Source organism: Mobula birostris, chromosome 21 (genome assembly GCF_030028105.1).
Source record: "Mobula birostris isolate sMobBir1 chromosome 21, sMobBir1.hap1, whole genome shotgun sequence".
Taxonomy (NCBI): Eukaryota; Metazoa; Chordata; class Chondrichthyes; order Myliobatiformes; family Myliobatidae; genus Mobula; species Mobula birostris.
This window is the reverse complement of record NC_092390.1, coordinates 19,082,427-19,107,069: the sequence shown is the minus strand read 5'-3', so window position 1 is coordinate 19,107,069 and position 24,643 is coordinate 19,082,427. Positions and strand designations below refer to the sequence as shown.

The window sequence follows — 24,643 nt, the reverse complement described above, 5'->3', positions numbered from 1 at the left end:
GGCTGAAATGGCTAGCACGAGAGGGCACAGTTTTAAGGTGCTTGAAAGTAGGTACAGAGGGGATGTTAGGGGTAAGTTTTTTTACGCAGAGAGTGGTGTGTGTGTGGAATGGGCTGCCGGCGACGGTGGTGGAGGCGGATACGATAGGGTCTTTTAGGAGACTCCTGGATAGGTACATGGAGCTTAGAAAAGTAGTGGGCTATGGGTGACCTTCGGTAATTTCTAAGGTAAGGACATGTTCGGTACAGCTCTGAGGGCTGAAGGGCCTGTATTGTGCTGTAGGTTTTCTATGTTTCTAATATTTCCTACTGGAGACCCCAACCACGACACCAGATTGACCAGAGAGGGCTCTCGACTGAAGGGGCAGTTCCTGGTCAATGAGAAGGCTTACACTGCTCTCTGGATGCATTGCAATTGCACATTTGGAAATATTTTATCTATGACCAGAGCCACAATCTGGAACGTCTTCCAGGAAGACCAGTTGATGGAAATTGGGATAAATGCCATTCAATTCCTGGAACACCTCGAACCGTGGCTGTGAACCAGGTTGCCACTCACCATTCTCACAACCTTTGCTGATCAGGACTCTGAGAGCTTGACAGACAGTTGGTCGCAGGTCTGGTCGGTCACTGATTGCCATACCCAGGGTTCTCGCAACACTTTGAAACGCCACTGCTGTGTCTGTGGGTTTAGTACAGAAACCAGGCAACGTTGTCCAGATCTAAAGAAAGAGTAAACATGCAAATGACCAATTCAATGGCTCAAATCGCTATGGCCTTAACACATCACACATAGGGAGAGATCATGTGTTTGATACTAACCAACATTCATTCTATACTGATCCATCAACCCTCCCAGGATGTATAACTATGTATCAGCACTCTGACAGAGGTACTGATGCCTCCTACAGTACACGGTACAACTGCATATAAAGCAGTTGCCACATAGCTTCAGTGACCTGGACTCCATCCTCATGTGCTGCCTCTGGGCAAGATGTACCTTCTCCCTGGGACCACTGAGGTTGCTCCCTCATCTCCTTTAGTCCATGATTTATTGAGTTCACTAATAAATTACACCTAAATAGGGCAGATAATGCAAAAATCAAGGAGGAATTCATAGGCACAAGAGAAATGGAACTGATGGGAAGGTCTGAGAGCCAGCAGGGACTCTATCAGCAGAACACCCTCCTCCTCCTCTGACTCATGGACTCAGCTTGTGCCTCAGTGTGACCCTGCGCAAGTTCATCATAGAATGTAACAAACAGCTTATTGATGTCAACAGCTGCTTAATGAATAAATCTGAAATTTCAACATCAACCTGTGTCCCACTGGCCCAGATCTGTGAACGAGTTATCTCACTTTCCTCTGGAAATGTCCTCTCGTTTGCATGCCCCAGAGACTGATCTCCCAATACCGATTCATTACCAATCCACTTTCACCACCGAAGACCTGCCCTTACCTGCCACTGCAAAGTGTCATAGATTTTAGCTTCAAGGGATTGTCCAGCCTCAGCAAGTTCCAGAGCTGCGGAGGAAATCAGAATTACTTGTCAGGACATGTTCAGTACAGCTTTGTGGGCCGAAGGGCCCGTATTGTGCTGTAGGTTTTCTATGTTTCTATGAAAACATAGAATCAAATAATTAATAGGTTAGCATCTACTCTCAGAGGAGACTAGGTGTTGGCAGAGATCTCATTGACAATGCACCTTCTCTCTTCGCAATTCAACCAATCGAGCTCAATGGCCTAGTGAAGCTACACAGCACAAAAAAAACAGGTCCTTCAACCCAATGTGCCCATGTCGCCAAGAGTTACCTATTCTATAAAATTTTCCAGGATTCCACCCATAGATTTCCATGCCCGGACATTTTAAGTGCTCATCAAGATACTTCTTAAATTTTGTGGTGTTTAACTGTCCGCATCAGCCAATATATCCCAGATTTCAATCATTCTCTGGGTGAATTCCATCCAAATCTCCATCCTCTTCCTTAAACTTCCGCCCTCTGTGCAGACACCTCTGCCCCTCATAGTTTAGGGTGCCTCTGATCAGTTCTGCCCTCACAGCAGCAAAAAAAAAAACAAATGCAGTCTGTCCCGATAGTTAAAATACCCATCCCAGGAATATCCTGGCAAACCTCCTCTGCAATCTCTCTTGTACAGTCACATCCTGTATATAATGCGGTGATCAGACAGAAGTTTTTAAAATGGTGAGAGGCCTGACAGAAGCTTATATAAAAAAAGAAACAGATAGAGTAAATAGAAACTTTTTCCTGCAGTAGAAATGTCAAATATTAAAGGCCATGCATTTAAATTAAGTTTAAATATATGTGGCAGGTGCCCGGAATGGGCTGCAGGAAGCAGATGTGATAGTGTACTTAAGAGACTTTTAGACAGGCAATTGAAAATGCAGGGAAAGGAGGGATATGGATCATGTACAGACAGAAGAGACTTAACCTAATTTGACATCTTGTTTCTGAGCCAAAGTGCCTGTTCCCGTGCTGTCATATAACGAGAACTGCCACAAAATACCACAGCTGTGGCCTAACAATTTTTATAGGTTACACTGTAACATCATCCTTAAGTTTTATCCCTCAGCTAATCAATCTCCTGTCTTCTGCGCTACTGCCTCTGGGATCTTCGGATAAATACATCAATGGGTCTCTGTTTCTCAGACAGCCCTACCACATACTGGGTGCACATCCTAGCCTGGTTGGTCTTCAGAGAATGCATCAACTCACACATATCAAGATAAAGTTCGACCAGCCATTTCACTGCTCATCAGTTATCAGTGCCCCAGTCTGCAGCAGAAGGCAAAGGAGGGCAACTGGGGAGCAGAGACCTGCATAAGTTTTCAGAAGGTGAAGCGCAGCAAAGGGAGACAGCTGATTGGTCAGCCTGAGTCAACTGATTGAAATAAATAAGTAAAGGAGTGGTGACTATTTTCTTTTTGCCTACTCTGTTTGGTTACTAATCAGGATACTTCAGTGCAAGTTTTGTATAGTAAGATCTAAACTAAACAAATTCAAATAATTAGTGGGAGCAGGCAGCTGCAACACGTGGGAACTGCTGGAACCAACTGGGTAGAGACCCTAATTTAGCAAGTGTTGGCTTCTCAAGGTCCTCAGGGTCCAAACACTATGGCACATCAGGGAAGGGAGAGAATGACCTGGACCTGACAATTTTAGGGTCAGTCACATGCCTCAGATCATCTAGCTACTCAGCGACAGGACTGTGCGCCAGAGTGGTAAGTAGCGGATCCCAAGGATAGTCCTGGGGGAGCTTCCGTCCTTCACCCTTGTCCACCACCACCACTTACAAGATTCCTACCGCCTGTGCACAAAAGGGAGCATCCACGGGGAGGATGTACAAACTGTGTCCACCAGGGCACACAGAGCCGTTCAAGTGGGGTGGGAGTTAAAGGACAGAGAAATGTAGTAGCAAAACTAATCTTTCATATAAGACAGTGAGAGTAAAGCTGATTTTAATTCCAACAGATAGTATTCTCTGCAGCAAAGACACAGTCCCAAAAACATTGTTGCCTGTTTGGTGCCAGGGTTAAGAACATCTCTTCTGGATTGCAGAAGAACTTGGAATGGGAGGGTGAGGTTTCATAGCCACGTAGGCACTAACAACAGGGAAAAGACAAGGAGATTCTGCTGACGGATTAGAAGTTTGGGACAAAACTAAAAAAAGCAGAACCAGAAAAGTGATGATCACTAATTTATTGCCTGAACCACAAGCAAATCGTGAAGAGCGAACATGTAAACTTGGTGTGGTGGAAATGGGTCTGATTCACAGGACAGTGACACCAGGAGTGAGGCTGCTCTGTGGGATGGGCCTCACCTAAACTATGCTGGAACCTTGTTCTGGGAAACTGCATAATTCAGGTGCTAAATGGGAGGGAGGGTTCCAAGGATACTGGATTTAATAATTCATCAGGAAATGGAGGAGCACAAGTTCAATATGGAGGAAAGAGATGGTGAAAGTCAGGGTGATGGGGCAGGGCAAAAGTAAACAAAAACATCCAAAGCAATGCAAAGCAAATCCACAATTGTTCACAATTAAAGAAAAAAAAATCAAAGCTAACTGTTCTTTATCTGAATGCATGTGACATTTGCCATAAGGTAGATGACTTGATGACACGGGGAGCAACACGAGAGTGCAATGTAACATGGCCGCAGGGTGATCGAGACTGAGTGCAATTTTCCAGGTTATTCACTGCAACAAAATAACTTGACAAAAGGGAAAGAGGCACCTGGTGTGTTAATCAGGTGATAGGAAGGCTGTGGTAGTGATATGGAATCAGTTTGGGTTAAAGTCATGGATAGCAGCAAAAGGCAACACTGATGGGAGATATCTACAGACCCTCACAATGTGATGGGACTTGTTGGACAAGAATTGCAATTGTCATTGATATTTTAAGATTGAATGAATGAAATAAACCGACATGGGTATCATAGAGGAATTTAAGATGATTTTGTGGGAATTTACCAGGTATTGCTTTTTAGAACAGTACATTTCAAAGTTTACCTTGGAATTATTTTAGATTTGGTCTTATGTGATGAGGAAGGATTACTAAACAATCTTGTGGCTAAAGATCCTCTTGGGGACAGTGGCCACAATATAATCCTAAATACAATTTGAGGAGGAACACTATACGGCCATAACCAGCCTCTTCAATTTAATGATAGCAATTACAATAGCACAATGGAGAAGCTGTTATGGTTGGGTAGTGGAATAGAAGGGTATGGAGAAATGGCCAGCATACATCAGCCAGAATCATGTTGAACCGTAGGGCAGATTTGAGGGGCCAAGTGACCCTATTCCTACTCCTACTTTCTGTGTAATTACCTTATCACCCAGCGTCCCAGAGCTTCTGCTTCTCTTTCTCCATCACCTCTTGACCCCGTAACCTCAGAGACCCCACAGTCCACTGCACCCTCAGCCCCATTCAACCCTCACCATCAGATATCGTAACCACAGCCTATCTCATCCCCCCAACACTATTCCCCTCTCCCCACAGTACCTCTGTTCTTTAGTTTTGCTGCCAAAGGTAAGAAGTATTTGTTGAAGAACGCAAGCTGCGTGTGCTTGACATGGTCTCGGATCACAGGGATAAGCCAGCTCCGAGGAAAATCAAACTGCTCTCTAAAATAGAAAACACACTGAAACAATCTCTGCAACAAACCACAAGAGATAGAAGTGGGAGTGAGCTCCCAGGCTGCTCCAACAGTCAAGAGAATTAATGCTGCTCTAAATTTTGGCCTGAACTTCACACCCAGTCTCCAGCCTTTTGCCGTCATCCCCCTAGTCAGCCGGCTGGAAAAAGGAAGGCCCTACTTCCTTGATATGAGGGCTTAAAAACAGATGGAACAGATTAAAGCAATTGCAGAAGAATTTGACATGAAGTATGGAATAATTTTCTCACCCAGAGAAGGGCAGGGATCTGAAACCTACTGCCTGATTGAATGGTACAGGCAGAAACCCACAACACACTGGCAAAGTATGGAACTCTGTGTACCTGAGGAACTGTGATCATCCTGGCCAGATGTGGCATTAGGTTGGGCAGAACATTTTGACTAGAACAGATATCGAGCCAAACAGCCTTCCATGACATAATTTTCAATGATTCAATGAAAATAATAAACATTCACTATCCTCATGCCCCTTGTAAGAGCTTGTATTATTTTTAAATTAGTACTTTATACTTTATACGGTATGGATAATTTCCCACTTTTACAGAGCTAACTCTCATTTACACATCCCCGCTCTCCTTTAGTTTTCCCCATTCACTGGAGGACACAGGCTTAATGAAAGAACAGAAAGATTCAAAGGGATCTGAGGGACAACTTTTGCTACTCAGAGGGTGAGCTGCCAAAGGAAGTAGTAGGGGTGCTACAATTACAAATTTAAAAAGCATTTGGACAGATATGTGGATTTGAAAGGTTTAGAGGGATATGGGTGAAATGTAGGCATATGGACTAACTCAAGTGGGCAACGTAGTTGGCGTGGACCAGATTGTTTTTATGTTGTATTTCTTTATGGCTCTATTAATGCTAATGGTTGCATCAGCCCATATGCCTGTGAGAGCAACAGCAAGGACTCGCATGGAACTAACTATACACATTTTCAATCCTGTTCAATTTATTACTTTGGTCTCTAACAGACCTTACTTTACCTTGGTTATCCACTTTCAGGTGTCAACCTTTACATGATGTGGCCCACTCACTAAATCCATTTACATCTCACTATATAGTGCTTGCATCTCCTCAGCTTACTTTGGTAGTGCAAACTAAACTAATTTCTCCCGCACATTAATAAGATACAAACAGAATTTGACCATCCAGCCCATCAAATCTGCTCCCCCAATCAAACGGAATTTCCTGGTTTATTTTTGTGCCGACCATGTATCCTACTCTAGAAACTGCCTAGAGTTTCCCTACCATATAGCCCTCTGTTCTTCTAAGCTCCATGTACCTATCTAAGATTACCTTAAAAGAGCACAGCTTCAGAATAGAAGGATATCCCTTTGGAACAGATGAGGAGGGATTTCTTTAGCTGGAGGTAGTAAATCTGTGGAATTCATTGCCACAGAAGGCTGTGGAGTCATTGGGTGTACTTAAGGCAAAGATTAATAGGTTCTTGATTAGTAAGTGGGTTAAGCGTTATAGGGAGAAGATGGGAGAAAAGAATTAAGAAAATAAATCAGCCAGGTTTAAGAGATCTAAAAATAAACCAGGCTAGTGAGCCTGACATCAGTAGTGGGAAAAATACTGGAAGCTATTCAACGGGACTGGATATATGAATATTTATCAGGTGTTGCTCTTTGGTAGGACCAACCAGGGTAGGTCTTACATAGTGATGGTAGGCCACTGGAGTGCAGTAGAACAAAGGAATCTGAGAATACAGCTGCATAATTCATTGAAAGTTGATATGGTCATAAAGAAAGCTTTTGGGATATTGGCCTTTATAAATTGAAGTACTAAGTACAGGAGATGAGATGCTACAGGAAAGGTACAAATAAGGTTGGAAGAGTACAGAGAAAATTTACTAGGATGTTGCCAGGACTGGAGGATTTAAATTATAAGGAAAAATAGAATTCTTCAAAATTGGCCTTTCTCTAATTTAGAATCTCAACCTGCAGACTAGACCCCATCTTTTTGGATATTTACTTTGAAACCAATGGCATTGTGACCACTAGATGTAAGGAAAGATTGAACTTTACTCCTTGGAACATAGAAGATTGAGGGGAGATTCAATAGAGGCATACAAAATTATGAGTATAGATAGGGTAAATGCAAGCAGGCTTTTGCCACTAAGGTTGGGTGGGACTACAACTAGAAGTCATGGATTAAGGGTGAAAGGTGACGAGCTTAAGGGAACATGAGGAGAAACTTCTTTCCTGAGGGTCTTGAGAGAGTGGAATGAGCTGCTAGCGCAAGTAGTGCAAGCAAACTCCAGTTCAACATTTAAGAGATGTTTGGATGGGTACATAGATGGTAAGGGTATGGAGGCTACAGACCTGCACCGGTCAACGGGACAAGGCAGTTTAAATGGTTCAGCATAAACTAGATAGGCTGAAGGGCCTGCTTCTGTGCTGTACTTTTCTATGCCTCCAACTACTGCCAAAACTTTCAAGCTAATTTGTTGGTAGACTTCAGATGATAAAATCTTCATTTAAAACCAAGAGTCTAGCTTCTCTGTTTGAAAAAACACTGTTTAAAAATCCTGACATTCCCCTTATACGTTCCTCCAATCACCTTAAAGTTATCCCCCCCTCCCCCCCCCCCGTATTAGCTATTTCCACTGAGGGAAAGTCTGCTTATACACTTGATCTATGCCTCTTATCTTGTACACCACTATCAAGTCACTTCTCACCCTCCTCCTATGCAAAGAGAAAAGCCCTAGCTTGCTCAACCTATTCCCATAATCGAGACAGCATCTCCTCTTCAGCCTCTCTAAAGCTTCCACATCCTTCCTACAATGAGGCGACTATAACACAATACTCCAAGTGAGGTCTAACCAGAGTCTTATACAGCTGCAACATTACCTCACGGAACTCAACCCCCAACTAATGAAGGCCAACACACCATATGCCTTCTTTAACAATTCCATCAACTTTTGAGGGATCTATGGACGTGGACCCTATAATCCCTCTGTTCCTCACCACTGCTAAGAATCCTGCCATTAATCCTGTATTCTGCCTTCAAGCTCGAGCTTCCAAAGTGAATCACTTCACACTTGTACAGATTTTTGTGGATTTCCATCTGCCCACACTGTCATACTCACTCTGTGCCATCAATCTGTAGAGGAACAGCCTGTAACACAGTTTCCGGTCCCATCTTTTCCACTGCCATTCCCACTGCACGCTCCAGTTCCACCACATAGGGGAAATGTTGAGTTGCCCGTAGGTCACAGAGGGTCTTCAGGCACTGAAAGCATGAACACAAGCACAATCAGCGTAGCTGAAGCAGTAGCAACAACTAGCAGCAACAGTCAAAACACCTGTAACGGGCGGACCGGCAACAATGGCCAGAGTTGGGTCCTGGCAAATACATGCAATTCATGGGAGCTTGCCATAGCTCGCACTTCATCCATTGTAGCATTTCTCCAGATGCCAAAGCACCCCAGCAACTGCAAAGGCCTGGAGCTGTAAAAGTCATTGCAAATTAATTAAAATCAAAATGAAGATTATGTAAATGAACAGAAGAAATAAGTAATACTTACTTCTCAAAATCTTCAGTTACATCACAGCTGATGTTCTACCTTGGTGCAGTTTCTGATCCTCACATCCCCCCACTGCTTCACTGCAGTAATACCCTGGGAGTCCAGTCATTCAGAAATCCCATTCAACTGGCATCAGGCTCATGTGCCATGTTCCGTTCCAGTTGCCGAGGCCCCAGTTCCCTTCTTACTCCATAAGGTCCCAGTCCCACCCTTTTTTCACTCCAAAATTTATTACAATACTATGTAAAATTCACTATTCCAAGTGTGCAGGCCATCTGGAGGCCCCCACTGTCAGTGACTGAGGTCAACAGCCCACCACGAGACTTCTTGCTCTCCAGTTGCATTAAGCCCAGGGGTTCACCTGATACCTTCTGCCCACCCCTGGGCTCTGCTTTTCACTGCTCAGCTATCCTTAGCCATTCTCCTCTTTCCATCTGCTCCAGGTTCACTGTTTCTCACCTGCTTCATTGCTGGGTAAGCCTGCGAGCCAATGACCTCGAAGAATGTGCTGAGAACCTGCAGAACGAAGGCCCAGGCTGCGTAGAACCGATAGGCCAGGCCATCCTCCACAGCCCTGAAAGAAATTACCCAACAATTCATGAGGAAAAGCAACTCAACCAAAGGACTGCCTACAAAGTGTTCACGTGTATCCAAAATCTCCCCAGTAGCAGCTGCCCACAAATCTTGTACCTCTAGATTCAGAATTTCTGCAGTTTGATTCCTCTTTCTCCTACCAACAATTACTACAGTTCACTATAATAGCACTTTAAGTAGCATGATGGTTTGTTCCTTCAACCCTCAGGGACAGATCCCTTTTTGACATAACAACAGCTTTTTTAACTGGAACTCCCAACCTCGTCCCCCACCCTCCCCTGCCTTCACTATTGTTCTAGAACACCCAATCCAGTCCTTTTTAGAGCACATTTCCACTACATCACAATCCCATGCGCCTACTTAGGCCTGCATTTCGCCAAGTTCATTTACTCTTTCCGGTGTCCTTACATGCCTGCAACTCAAACTCTCGTTTTGTCTTTTTCTTGATTTGCTGCTCCACTTCCAGAGGACACTTGACCATTTGTTATTGCAGTACCACCCTCCTTTTCTGAACTTAAACACCATGGTGCACCCTCTACCCATTTAGTCGAACACAGGCCCAGCTACACATCTCACCTGAACATCTTACAGATGTAGGAGGCAGGTCCCGAAGGGGAGGACGAACCAAAGACTCCAATGTCAGAGGTGAATGGAGTCACGCACTCTCTAAGCAGAACCTGCAATCAACAGATTAAGCAGTCAGTCTCCAGTACCCAACATCTGGAAATATTCATACCAAACAAAAGCCTGGCAAGAATCATCTCCAACAGTATGTAAACTCCCTTTCCTTTACTCAACGGCATTACAATTAGACCCACCATCAACACACTGGAGTTAGCAAATACCAGAAATTTAACTGGAACAGCCACGTAAATGCACTGGCTGTAGGAACAGGTCACCTCTTAATACCCTACAATACTTTTCAATGGGTCAAGACACAATTCAGGAGAATAATACAAAAATGTCTACCAGTTAGTACCTAGTACAAAAGAAAGATGGTTGGAAGTCAATCATCTCAGAGATTTGCTGTAGGAATTCCTTAGGGAAGATCAAAACATGAATGCCTTTCTTTACATCACAAGCTTCAAAGTGGGAATGTGGCTGCAGACTGCACTGGCTTAGACCATTTCCTAATCTTCAGAAGTGAAGCAGCCCGTACTTGAACACAGCACAAGCTGGGAACTTTCAGACTTGGGCTGACAACTGGCATAACCACTGTGCCACAACAGTGTCACTCAGTGAGGGAGTCGAACCTTCCAACTGAACACACTGGGGCTGTATGCAGTATCCTCACCCACAGTTACCCACCTTAGTATTGCAACCAATGGGTACGTGTGATACCCACTCACTGAGCAGGTGACTCAACACCAAAGGTTTCAAAGACACTGCTGGAGCTTCCAGGGGAACTTGATTTATCCCAGTGGGATCTCCCGCTGCTCCCCTCCCACACATGCATGTATGTATGTGCTAACACTCAGACACAACATTCAGATTCAAGAACAAGCTACTGAAGTTATGCCAAGTCCTACTGTGACTTCCTGTTGTCACCCATGTCTCAGTCCCATTCCTTCACCATACCCCACATTAACAATTTAAAGGCTGGACGAACAAACCAACTCACCTTCATGGTGTCTGCTGCAGCTGACATTAACTGGGTGTGCGGAGACAGGAGACAACTGACAGCCGTGGAGAAGACACGGGGAAGGTGAGCTAAAGACAGCAAACCCTGCAACCTGAGGACAGGAACCAGAGTGTGCAAGCTGAGAGGGAAACACTTCACTTCCCATTACCCGAATGAGACCCACGTTACTCACTTGTCCACTAGCTCCGCAATACCACCCAAAATAATTCCCCATTCCCACCACCACTCAAAAATAACACTGCACACATCCAACAATGCCAAACTAATCTCTATCCCAAAACTGTCTCGGCTTCCCAGTGCCTCAGAAATAGTCCTCTGCTCCTCCCAACCTCACAAAATAAGCCCCAGCTTCTCACACTCACCAAAGTAACTTCTCAGTCAGTCAACCCCAAATTAACCCCAGCCTTGCTCCCCAGAAGCTTCAGCCCTGGAACAGTAGGGTGCCACGCCCTCAAGCAGCGTATGTGGGTGTGTTACCTGGACAGGTTGATGTGAGCTTTCTCCATGACTGTGAGCCAAGCCAGCATGGGCTGCAGGTCGTTCACACTTGGCAGGTAATCGTACAAAGCCTGAAGAAGAAACAGATTATTCAGTAAATACCCCTCAGGACCAGCCTGCATACACCATTTTTGCTGGGCCACAATCCCCTCCAAAACCACCACCCAGTCCTCAAATCTATCCCCAAACACTCACGGTTATAATCTGTGCGTTCAGTTCTGCTGTCAAGGTTGATGGGCATGGTTTGGCAGCAAAGAGACCATGAAAGGCTTGCATCGAGCAGGCGGTGACCATCTGCAGCAAAGGAGAGTGAGACAGCATGAGATGGGACCAGTTTTGTCATTGAAGAGTTAGCAGTGGCAGTCTCCTAAGAGGAAGAGCTTGTGACCAATTCTGTGGAATGCCTTGGGTTCCTTGAGGTGCTAGGATCACTTCAGCTAGAATCTAGCAATCATGAGCCCTTTTCACAAAGCTAGCTAAGTGAGAAAGTGCCCTCAATTACTGAGAATATCCTTCCTATTGCAAACAAGTGTCCCATAACATCACAACATAAGGCAGGAAGAGCAGAAGAATCATATCCAAAATGTCTGGTTGCTTAAAGGCAGTGTGAGGTGAGACACTTTGGTAAAGAAGAGACAACATAGATGAAGTAAACAACTTTAAAGATTGTGCAGGGACAGAAAGATCTAGGTGGCAAGGCAATACAAAACTACAGCATATGATATTCTAGGATGCATGTATACAGACAAATTATAAAAGCACCATTTTAGGAAGGATGTAAAAGACATGGAGAGTGCAGAGAAGATTTTGGTTGTAAGGTAAGAGCTAACAATGTAGACAAATGGGAAGTTTGTGGCTTTTCTTGAAGAAATGATTATTGATGAGGTGAATGTTCAGATGGAGGAGGATGAAGGACAGGCAACAGATTTAAAACAAAGCCAAAAGATGGGAGGAGCATGAGGAGCAGCTTGATTTGGCAGCGTGTGTTTACGAACTCAAACACCAACCCTGGAAGCAGGGTGAATGCAGAATGTGGATTTTCTACAGGAATTGTTTAAATCCTTGAAGGTAAAATATTACTTTGTTCGAGCAGGAGTACGGAAACACAGAAATGACTGGCCACCTTAGTGAGTGTGGCCTTCCTTCATATGCAATGACTACAAGCATGGGTCACGTAGAGGGACATGGGGAACAGGGTTGTTCTCCTTGGAACAGAGAAGGTAGAGAGGAGAGTTAATAGAGACACATCAATCCTGAAGGGATTAACTAGAGTTACGAAAGGGAAAGTGTTCTCAGTGACAGGAGAAAACATATAGCAAGGTTCACGGAGTGCGCGCCTGATGTAGCAACAGAAGATTCATTAAAGATCTGGATAAGCTCCTGAATTAAGAGGCACTATGATATCATGACCCAAGGACAGTGTGGACGAACAAGCACAGATTCCTTGAAACGAATGCCCATCCCCTTCCATGCCACAATGCGTTTTCACTGTGGCCTCATGTTGGGCCACGAGCTGAATTTTGCCCTCTTACCACGTTGCTGAGTGTCATAACTCGCAGTAGTGTCTCACAGCATGACTTCACACAACTGACAGGGAAACATGGAAGGACTTCTTTCAGCAAACACAACACGTGCAGTGTGGTGGCATTCTCTGTACTGCCTGCAGGGAACAAAAGGGACATAATGGAATGAACATGTGGAGCATTTAATCATCTCAGTTCCTCCTACAAGTGATTTGTCCAGAAACTGTGGCAAAATTCTTTCTTAAGAAACCATCTGCCCATCCTGAAACCAGTACTGTAGAGTCATAGTTGTACAACAAAGACAAGGGTCATTCCTATCCAGGTAAATCTCATTTGCCCACATATCCTTCTTTTCCTTTCCTATCCATATAGCTGTCCAGTGTCTTATAAACGATGTTACTGCATTTGCCTCTGCACTTCCTCAGGCTGCTTGTTCAATAAAACCACCAACTTCTCACATGGAAAAAAATTGCCCAAGATTGCTGTTCAATTTCTCTGTTCTATCTTTAACTTATGCTCAATTTTTGAGGCCCCATCCTAGAAAAATCACTGACCCATTTACACCTCTCATAATTTTAATACCTCAAGAGGGTCATCTCTGTTTTCTGTTTCAGTGAGACTAAAATTACCCTATCCAGTTTCTTCTTATACGTGAAGCCCACCATTCCAGGCAACATCCTGGTGAATCTAACCTATTCACCTGTGGTGTCATTTTCAGAGCTGCAAACCTACACCCTGAGGCCTGTCTGTACAGCAGTACACCTGAATTCCCTGCCAGTTACTGAATAGTCATAGTCATACTTTATTAATCCCGGGGGAAATTTGTTTTTCGTTACAGTTGCTCCATAAATAATAAATAGAACCATAAATAAATAGTAATATGTAAATTATGAAATAAGTCCAGGACCAGCCTATTAGCTCAGGATGTCTGACCCTCCAAGGGAGGAGTTGTAAAGTTTGATGGCCACAGGCAGGAATGACTTCCTATGACGCTCTGTGCTGCATCTCAGTGGAATGAGTCTCTGGTTGAATGTACTCCTGTGCCCACCCAGTACATTATGTAGTGGATGGGAGACATTGACCAAGATGGCATGCAACTTAGACAGCATCCTCTTTTCGGACACCACCGTGAGAGAATCCAGTTCCATCCCCACAACATCACTGGCCTTACGAATCAGTTTGTTGATTCTGTTGGTGTCTGCTACCCTCAGCCTGCTGCCCCAGCACACAGCAGCAAACATGATAGCATTGGCCACCACAGACTCGTAGAACATCCTCAGCATCGTCCGGCAGATGTTAAAGGACCTCAGTCTCCTCAGGAAATAGAGATGGCTCTGACCCTTCTTGTAGACAGCCTCAGTGTTCTTTGACCAGTCCAGTTTATTGTCAATTCATATCCCCAGGTATTTGAAATCCTCCACCATGCCCACACTGACACCCTGGATGGAAACAGGGGTCACCGGTACCTTAGCTCTCCTCAGGTCTACCACCAGCTCCTTAGTCTTTTTCACATTAAGCTGCAGATAATTCTGCTCACACCATGTGACAAAGTTTCCTACCGTGGCCCTGTACTCAGCCTCATCTCCCTTGCTGATGCATCCAATTATGGCAGAGTCATCTGAAAACTTCTGAAGATGACAAGACTCTGTGCAGTAGTTGAAGTCCGAGGTGTAAATGGTGAAGAGAAAGGGAGACAAGACAGTCCCCCGTGGAGCCCCAGTGCTGCTGATCACTCTGTCGGACACACAGTGTTGCAAGCACACGTACTGTGGTCTGCCAGTCAGGTAATCAAGAATCCATGACACCAGGGAAGCATCCACCTGCATCGAATATATTCTATATTTAACAAACCAAAATATATTAACCCTTACTAATCCAGATTAAATTCCATCTGCCACCACTCCACCAAACATTCCAACTGACCTATGTTCCTCTGAACCCTTTCACAACTATTTTCAGTGTCTACTACTCCACCAATATTTGTGTCACCAGCAAAATTATTAATCAATCCACCTCCATTCTCATCCAATTCCAAATAATCCCAATCTTGATCGCTGAGGAGTATTAATTTAGGATATCTCTCCTATCCACAGTTCCTTTTGGTCCCAGAGGGATCTACTTTTCCCCCTAGATATCCTCTTGCTTATCCTGCTTGCCAAGGTCATTTCATGCTCCTGCTTTGCCTTCTTAATTTCTTTCCCAAGTGGTTTTTTCCTTCATTCCCTACAAACTCCAAAGGTCTCACTTCAAACAAACCCTGACAGGATTCTTTTCCCATTTCCAATTAATTTCTGTTGACACCAAGGATCCCAGATCTTGCCTCGCACCTTACAGGGGCATGCTCATTCTGAGCATTCCCCACAGACTGGAAGTTACTTTTCCCTCCAGCAGTTGCTACCAATCCACTTCCAGCTTTACACTGCTTCTTCAGCACACCAAAACTTGCCTCTTCCCAACCCAGAGAACCGCTAACTTCCAGCAAGTGCCCCAAGACCAACTTCACTCTGACCTGCAGATGCTGGAACCCGGAGTAAAAACCTGACATGGGGTGTGGATGAAGGATTTAGTCCAAAATGTTGATCATCTATTTGCCCCGCAGATGCTGCTTGATCCAGGAGTTCCTCTACAGCAGGGCTCCCAACCTTTTTTGTCATAACTGCTACCATACCGAGAGGTCCATGGTATATAAAAAAAAAAAGGTTGGGAACCACACAGTATCACCCACTTACAAATGATCCACCAACCAGGAGGCTTTCAGTACAGCTTGTCCACACCAAGATTGACCCTGTGAGACCACTTCTCACCCTAACAGCAAATGTTGAACACTCGCTCTCTGACCCACCCAGCCCAAGATACATCCAACCAGCAAATCATCTCCCCAGGACTACCCTCTGAGACAACCCACATCACTGGAGGTACAAGATCAACTTTTAAAACACAGTTGGATAAGAATACATATTGGAAAGGTTTAGAAAGATGTGGGCAAATGGTATTCAGCTGAACAGGGATATCTAAGTCAGCAGTGACCATTTCAACCAAATGCCGTTTCTATGCTCTATGACCCTAAAACCTCCCCTGATACTGACCTCCACACTTCTCAATTTCTCTGATGCAGAATTTGGCTGTTGACTGGGCAGCTGGGTGAAGGGATGGAGATGTGTCTCCAAACATGAAGTCACTTCCCCTGAGGATGGAACAGATCCCCGTTGGGCCTCCTTTCGAACCTGAGCAGAGGAAAGGAAACACAATCAATCAAGGCCCAGACTTCACACCAGTCTGCGTCACTCCCTTCACCCCAGAGCACTCTTCATCATTTGCCACCCACGCCCAATGGCAAGCCCTCAATACTCCAGTGTTCTCCATCAAATACCCCAGCCTCAGACTAATCATGTGTTCCTGATTACCCCTTTGGTTAAGACCAACCCCCACCCCGCTGGATACATCAGCACCTCACACCCCGACTGGCCCCTCACCTTCGGTTTCACGTGTATTGCGAAACTGAGAAGACCGTGGTAAACTTGGAGTGTTGAAGGGAAGCTCCACGTGTCCAGATCTTGGCGGTGCAGCAGAGTGGAGAGGCAGGAGACTGTCTGCCAGTCAATGAGACAAAGACACATCACCAGAGTACACCGATGAATTTCCGACCAACCCCTACACACCACTTGCCCTCTCAGCACTCCGCTCCAATCCCTCATGCACACAAGCAGGATGTGATTGCACAACAGCAGGAGCCTCATGTCCAGTACCAGGACCTATTACAGGACTCACACTGCACATCAATCACCAGCATCTCCCTTTTACTCAAGCTGACGATGGAATAGCTCTGCTACCAAGAGAACAAGCCCTGACGGCAGAAAGTCATGCTCTACTACCAGTGACTAACACATGGGTCAGGCTTACCCATCGCAGGGCCACCGGGGATCCTTTACTCGCCTGAACGGACACAGGTTCATAAAAACTTTGGCTGTGTCTGAGAACTTCTTCTTCAGGACTGGAGCAGGCACCCTGTAATGACGATAAAAGTGTTACGATCAGGATCAGGAGAAGCTCTTTGAGTTTCTTCTGCTCTTCAATAACATCAGGATGAGATGGGAATGAGTTGGCAGTGGCAGGAGGAGTTGACTGGGAAGGGGGAGAGAGGGAGGAGTTGACAGGGAAGAGGGGAGAGAGGAAGGAGTAGACTGGGAAGAGGGGAGAGAGGAAGGAGTAGACTAGGAAGAGGGAGAGAGGGAGTAGTAGACTGGGAAGGGGGAGGGAGGGAGGAGTAGACTGGGAAGGGGGAGGGAGGGAGGAGTAGACTGGGAAGGAGGAGGGAGGGAGGAGTAGACTGGGAAGAGGGAGAGAGGGAGGAGTAGACTGGCAAGGGGAGAGAGGGAGGAGTAGACTGGCAAGGGGAGGGAGGAGTAGACTGGGAAGGGGGAGGGAGGAGTAGACTGGGAAGCGGGAGGGAGGGAGGAGTAGACTGGGAAGGGGGAGAGAGGGAGGAGTAGACTGGGAAGAGGGAGAGAGGGAGTAGAAGACTGGGAAGGGGGAGGGGAGGGAGGAGTAGACTGGGAAGGGGGAGGGAGGGAGGAGTAGACTGGGAAGGGGGAGGGAGGGAGGAGTAGACTGGGAAGGGGAGGGAGGGAGGAGTAGACTGGGAAGGGGGAGGGAGGGAGTTGTAGACTGGGAAGGGGGAGGGAGGGAGGAGAAGACTGGGAAGGAGGAGGGAGGGAGGAGTAGACTGGGAAGGGGGAGAGAGGGAGGAGTAGACTGGGAAGGGGGAGAGAGGGAGGAGTAGACTGGGAAGGGGGGAAGAGGGAGGAGTAGATTGGGAAGGGAGAGGGAGGGAGGAGTAGATTGGGAAGAGAGAGGGAGGGAGGAGTAGGCTGGGAAGGGGGAGGGAGGGAAGAGTAGACTGGGAAGGGGGGAGTAGTAGACTAGGAAGAGGTGAGAGAGGGAGAGTAGACTGGGAAGAGGGGAGGGAGGGAGGAGTAGACTGGGAAGGGGAGGGAGGGAGGAGTAGACTGGGAAGGGGAGGGAGGGAGGAGTAGACTGGGAAGGGGGAGGGAGGGAGGAGTAGACTGGGAAGGGGAGGGAGGGAGGAGTAGACTGGGAAGGGGGAGGGAGGGAGTTGTAGACTGGGAAGGGGGAGGGAGGGAGGAGAAGACTGGGAAGGAGGAGGGAGGGAGGAGTAGACTGGGAAGGGGGAGAGAGGGAGGAGTAGACTGGGAAGGGGGAGAGAGGGAGGAGTAGACTGGGAAGGGGGGAAGAGGGAGGAGTAGATTGGGAAGGGAGAGGGAGGGAGGAGTAGATTGGGAAGAGAGAGGGAGGGAGGAGTAGGCTGGGAAGGGGGAGGGAGGGAAGAGTAGACTGGGAAGGGGGAGTAGTAGACTAGGAAGAGGTGAGAGAGGGAGGAGTAGACTGGGAAGAGGGGAGGGAGGGAGGAGTAGACTGGGAAGGGGAGGGAGGGAGGAGTAGACTGGGAAGGGGAGGGAGGGAGGAGTAGACTGGGAAGGGTGAGGGAGGGAGGAGTAGACTGGGAAGGGTGAGGGAGGGAGGAGTAGACTGGGAAGGGTGAGGGAGGGAGGAGTAGACTGGGAAGGGTGAGGGAGGGAGGAGTAGACTGGGAAGGGTGAGGGAGGGAGGAGTAGACTGGGAAGAGGGAGGGAGGAGTAGACTGGGAAGGGGGAGGGCGGAGTAGACTGGGAAGGGGGAGGGAGGAGTAGACTGGGAAGGGGGAGGGAGGAGTAGACTGGGAAGGGGGAGGGAGGGAGGAGTAGACTGGGAAGGAGGAGGGAGAAGTAGAGGGAAGGGGGAGGGAGGGAGGAGTGTTCTGGGAAGGGGGAGGGAGGAGTAGAATGGGGAGGGAGGGAGCAGTAGACTGGGAAGAGGGGAGGGAGGGAGGAGTAGACTGGGAAGAAAGGAGGGAGGACGGCGGTAGGCTGGGAAGAGGGAGAGGGAGGAGTAGACTGGGAAGGGGGAGGGAGGAGTAGACTGGGAAGCGGGAGGGAGGAGTAGACGGAAGGGGGAGGGAGTGAGGAGTAGACTGGGAAGGGGGAGGGAGGGAGGAGTAGACTGGGAAGGGGGAGGGAGGGGAGGAGTAGACTGGGAAGGGGGAGGGAGGGAGGAGTAGACTGGGAAGAGGGAGAGAGGGAGGAGTAGACTGGCAAGGGGAGAGAGGGAGGAGTAGACTGGCAAGGGGAGAGAGGGAGGAGTAGACTGGGAAGGGGGAGAGAGGGAGGAGTAGACTGGGAAGAGGGAGAGAGGGAGTAGAAGACTGGGAAGGGGGAGGGAGGGAGGAGTAGACTGGGAAGGGGAGGGAGGGAGGAGTAGACTGGGAAGGGGAGAGAGGGAGGAGTAGACAGGGAAGGAGGAGGGAGGAAGGAGTAGACTGGGAAGGGGAGGGAGGGAGGAGTAGACTGGGAAGGGGGAGGGAGGGAGGAGTAGACTGGGAAGGGGAGGGAGGGAGGAGTAGACTGGGAAGGGGGAGGGAGGGAGTTGTAGACTGGGAAGGGGGAGGGAGGGAGGAGAAGACTGGGAAGGAGGAGGGAGGGAGGAGTAGACTGGGAAGGGGGAGAGAGGGAGGAGTAGACTGGGAAGGGGAGGGAGAGAGGAGTAGACTGGGAAGGGGAGAGAGGGAGGAGTAGACAGGGAAGGAGGAGGGAGGAAGGAGTAGACTGGGAAGGGGAGGGAGGGAGGAGTAGACTGGGAAGGGGGAGGGAGGGAGGAGTAGACTGGGAAGGGGAGGGAGGGAGGAGTAGACTGGGAAGGGGGAGGGAGGGAGTTGTAGACTGGGAAGGGGGAGGGAGGGAGGAGAAGACTGGGAAGGAGGAGGGAGGGAGGAGTAGACTGGGAAGGGGAGAGAGGGAGGAGTAGACAGGGAAGGAGGAGGGAGGAAGGAGTAGACTGGGAAGGGGAGGGAGGGAGGAGTAGACTGGGAAGGGGGAGGGAGGGAGGAGTAGACTGGGAAGGGGAGGGAGGGAGGAGTAGACTGGGAAGGGGGAGGGAGGGAGTTGTAGACTGGGAAGGGGGAGGGAGGGAGGAGAAGACTGGGAAGGGGGAGAGAGGGAGGAGTAGACTGGAAGGGGGGAAGAGGGAGGAGTAGATTGGGAAGGGAGAGGGAGGGAGGAGTAGATTGGGAAGAGAGAGGGAGGGAGGAGTAGGCTGGGAAGGGGGAGGGAGGGAAGAGTAGACTGGGAAGGGGAGGGAGGGAGGAGTAGACTGGGAAGGGGAGGGAGGAGGAGTAGACTGGGAAGGGTGAGGGAGGGAGGAGTAGACTGGGAAGGGTGAGGGAGGGAGGAGTAGACTGGGAAGGGTGAGGGAGGGAGGAGTAGACTGGGAAGGGTGAGGGAGGGAGGAGTAGACTGGGTAGGGGGAGGGAGGAGTAGACTGGGAAGGGGGAGGGAGGAGTAGACTGGGAAGGGGGGAGGGAGGAGTAGACTGGGAAGGGGGAGGGAGGAGTAGACTAGGAAGGGGGAGGGAGGGAGGAGTAGACTGGGAAGGAGGAGGGAGAAGTAGAGGGAAGGGGGAGGGAGGGAGGAGTGTTCTGGGAAGGGGGAGGGAGGAGTAGAATGGGGAGGGAGGGAGCAGTAGACTGGGAAGAGGGGAGGGAGGGAGGAGTAGACTGGGAAGAAAGGAGGGAGGACGGCGGTAGGCTGGGAAGAGGGAGAGAGGGAGGAGTAGACTGGGAAGGGGAGGGAGGGAGGAGTAGACTGGGAAGGGGGAGGGAGGGAGGAGTAGATTGGGAAGGGAGACGGAGGGAGGAGTAGGCTGGGTAGGGGGAAGGAGGGATGAGTAGGATGGGAAGGGGGAGAGAGGGAGGAGTAGACTAGGAAGAGGTGAGAGAGGGAGTAGTAGACTGGGAAGAGGGGAGGGAGGGAGGAGTAGACTGGGAAGGGGAGGGAGGGAGGAGTAGACTGGGAAGGGGGAGGGAGGAGTAGACTGGGAAGGGTGAGGGAGGGAGGAGTAGACTGGAAGGGTGAAGGAGGGAGGAGTAGACTGGGAAGGGGGAGGGAGGAGTAGACTGGGAAGGGGGAGGGAGGAGTAGACTGGGAAGGGGGAGGGAGGAGTAGACTGGGAAGGGGAGAGAGGGAGGAGTAGACTGGGAAGGGAGACAGAGGGAGGAGTAGACTGGGAAGGAGGAGGGAGGGAGGAGTAGACTGGGAAGGGGGAGGGAGGGAGGAGTAGACTAGGAAGGGTGAGGGAGGGAGGAGTAGACTGGGAAGGGGAGGGAGGGAGGAGTAGACTGGGAAGGGGAGAGAGGGAGGAGTAGACTGGGAAGGGGGAGGGAGGGAGGAGTAGACTGGGAAGGGGAGGGAGGGAGGAGTAGACTGGGAAGGGGGAGGGAGGGAGGAGTAGACTGGGAAGGGGGAGGGAGGAAGGAGTAGACTGGAAGGGGAGGGAGGGAGGAGTAGACTGGGAAGGGGGAGGGAGGGAGGAGTAGACTGGGAAGGGGAGGGAGGGAGGAGTAGACTGGGAAGCGGGAGGGAGGGAGGAGCAGACTGGGAAGGAGGAGGGAGGGAGGAGTAGATGGGGAGGGAGGGAGGAGTAGATGGGGAGGGAGGGAGGAGTACACTGGGAAGGGGGAGGGAGGGAGGAGAAGATTGGGAAGGAGGAGGGAGGGAGGAGTAGACTGGGAAGGGGGAGAGAGGGAGGAGTAGACTGGGAAGGGGGAGAGAGGGAGGAGTAGACTGGGAAGGGGGGAAGAGGGAGGAGCAGATTGGGAAGGGAGAGGGAGGGAGGAGTAGGCTGGGAAGGGGGAGGGAGGGAAGAGTAGACTGGGAAGGGGGAGTAGTAGACTAGGAAGAGGTGAGAGAGGGAGGAGTAGACTGGGAAGAGGGGAGGGAGGGAGGAGTAGACTGGGAAGGGGAGGGAGGGAGGAGTAGACTGGGAAGGGGAGGGAGGGAGGAGTAGACTGGGAAGGGTGAGGGAGGGAGGAGTAGACTGGGAAGGGTGAGGGAGGGAGGAGTTGACTGGGAAGGGTGAGGGAGGGAGGAGTAGACTGGGAAGGGTGAGGGAGGGAGGAGTAGACTGGGAAGGGTGAGGGAGGGAGGAGTAGACTGGGAAGGGGGAGGGAGGGAGGAGTAGACTGGGAAGGAGGAGGGAGAAGTAGAGGGAAGGGGGAGGGAGGGAGGAGTGTTCTGGGAAGGGGGAGGGAGGAGTAGAATGGGGAGGGAGGGAGCAGTAGACTGGGAAGAGGGGAGGGAGGGAGGAGTAGACTGGGAAGAAAGGAGGGAGGACGGCGGGTAGACTGGGAAGGGGGAGAGAGGGTGGAGTAGACTAGGAAGAGGGGAGAAGGAGGAGTAGACTGGGAAGAGGTGAGAGAGAGAGGAGTAGACTGGGAAGGGGGAGGGAGGGAAGAGTAGACTGGGAAGGGGGAGTGGTAGACTGGGAAGAGGGGAGAGAGGGAGGAGTAGACTGGGAAGAGGGGAGAGAGGGAGGAGTAGACTGGGAAGGGGGAGGGAGGAGTAGACTGGGAAGGGGGAGGGAGGGAGGAGTAGACTGGGAAGGGGCAGGGAGGGAGGAGTAGACTGGGAAGGGGGAGGGAGGAGTAGACTGGGAAGGGGGAGGGAGGAGTAGACTGGGAAGGGGGAGGGAGGAAGGAGTAGACTGGGAAGGGGGAGGGAGGAAGGAGTAGACTGGGAAGGGGGAGGGAGGGAGGAGTAGACTGGGAAGGGGGAGGGAGGAGTAGACTGGGAAGGGGGAGGGAGGAGTAGACTGGGAAGGGGGAGGGAGGAGTAGACTGGGAAGGGGGAGGGAGGAGTAGACTGGGAAGGGGGAGGGAGGGAGGAGTAGACTGGGAAGGAGGAGGGAGAAGTAGACGGAAGGGGGAGGGAGTGAGGAGTGTTCTGGGAGGGAGGGAGGAGTAGACTGGGAAGGGGAGAGAGGGAGGAGTAGACTGGGAAGGGGAGAGAGGGAGGAGTAGACTGGGAAGGGGGGAGGGAGGGAGGAGCAGACTGGGAAGGAGGAGGGAGGGAGGAGTAGATGGGGAGGGAGGGAGGAGTAGATGGGGAGGGAGGGAGGAGTAGATGGGGAGGGAGGGAGGAGTAGATGGGGAGGGAGGGAGGAGTAGATGGGAGGGAGGAGGAGCAGACTGGGAAGGAGGAGGGAGGGAGGAGTAGACTGGGAAGGGGGAGAGAGGGAGGAGTAGACTGGGAAGGGGAGAGAGGGAGGAGTAGACTGGGAAGGGGGGAAGAGGGAGGAGTAGATTGGGAAGGGAGAGGGAAGGAGGAGTAGATTGGGAAGGGAGACGGAGGGAGGAGTAGGCTGGGTAGGGGAAGGAGGGATGAGTAGGATGGGAAGGGGGAGAGAGGGAGGAGTAGACTGGGAAGAGGGGAGAGAGGGAGGAGTAGACTACGAAGAGGTGAGAGAGGGAGTAGTAGACTGGAAGAGGGGAGGGAGGGAGGAGTAGACTGGGAAGGGGAGGGAGGGAGGAGTAGACTGGGAAGGGGGAGGGAGGAGTAGACTGGGAAGGGTGAGGGAGGGAGGAGTAGACTGGGAAGGGTGAAGGAGGGAGGAGTAGACTGGGAAGGGGGAGGAGGAGTAGACTGGAAGGGGGAGGGAGGAGTAGCCTGGGAAGGGGGAGTAGACGGAAGGAGGAGGGAGGAGTAGACGGAAGGAGGAGGGAGGAGTAGACGGAAGGAGAAAGGAGTAGACAGAGGGATGGAGGAGTAGATGGAAGAGGGAGGGAGGGAGGAGTAGACTGGAGAGGGAGGGAGGAGTAGACTGGGAAGGGGAGGGAGGGAGGAGTAGACTGGGAAGGGGAGGGAGGGAGGAGTAGACTGGGAAGGGGAGGGAGGAGTAGACTGGGAAGGGGAGGGAGGGACGAGTAGACTGGGAAGGGGAGGGAGGGAGGAGTAGACTGGGAAGAGGGGAGAGAGGGAGGAGTAAACAGGGGAGAGGGGAGAGAGGGAGGAGTAGACTGGGAAGAGGGGTGGGAGGGAGGGAGGAGTAGACTGGGAAGGGGGAGGGACGGAGGAGTAGACTGGGAAGGGGGAGGGACGGAGGAGTAGACTGAGAGGGGGAGGGAGGAAGGAGTAGACAGGGAAGGGGGAGGGAGGGAGGAGTAGACTGGGAAGAGGGAAGAGACGGAGGTGTAGACTGGGAAGAGGGGCAAGAGGGAGGAGTTAACTGGGAAGAGGGGAGGGAGGGAGTTGTAGACTGGGAAGGGGGAGGGAGGGAGGAGTAGACTGGGAAGTGGGAGGGAGGGAGGATTCGACGGAAGGGGGAGGGAGGGAGGATTCGACGGAAGGGGGAGGGAGGGAGGATTCGACGGAAGGGGGAGGGAGGGAGGAGTAGACTGGGAAGGAGGAGGGAGGGAGGAGTAGACTGGGAAGGAGGAGGGAGAAGTAGACGGAAGGGGGAGGGAGTGAGGAGTGTTCTGGGAGGGAGGGAGGAGTAGACTGGGAAGGGGAGAGAGGGAGGAGTAGACTGGGAAGGGGAGAGAGGGAGGAGTAGACTGGGAAGGGGGAGGGAGGGGAGGAGCAGACTGGGAAGGAGGAGGGAGGGAGGAGTAGATGGGGAGGGAGGGAGGAGTAGATGGGGAGGGAGGGAGGAGTAGATGGGGAGGGAGGGAGGAGCAGACTGGGAAGGGGGAGAGAGGGAGGAGTAGACTGGGAAGGGGGGAAGAGGGAGGAGTAGATTGGGAAGGGAGAGGGAAGGAGGAGTAGATTGGGAAGGGA

At 50.2% G+C, this 24,643-nt stretch overlaps 1 protein-coding gene across 1 annotated transcript in view; it reads right to left on the bottom strand.

The window, feature by feature from the left end:
• rrp12 (ribosomal RNA processing 12 homolog) overlaps positions 1-24,643 on the bottom strand; it is a 72,693-nt gene that overhangs the window by 19,014 nt on the left and 29,036 nt on the right. Inside the window, 14 exon segments of the mRNA XM_072239101.1 lie at positions 559-721; positions 1,459-1,523; positions 5,023-5,144; positions 8,286-8,428; positions 9,183-9,297; positions 9,894-9,994; positions 10,939-11,050; positions 11,437-11,528; positions 11,653-11,751; positions 12,990-13,117; positions 16,067-16,204; positions 16,435-16,570; positions 16,881-16,924; positions 16,927-16,985. Of these exon segments, the coding sequence (XP_072095202.1) occupies positions 559-721; positions 1,459-1,523; positions 5,023-5,144; positions 8,286-8,428; positions 9,183-9,297; positions 9,894-9,994; positions 10,939-11,050; positions 11,437-11,528; positions 11,653-11,751; positions 12,990-13,117; positions 16,067-16,204; positions 16,435-16,570; positions 16,881-16,924; positions 16,927-16,985 (1,517 nt within the window).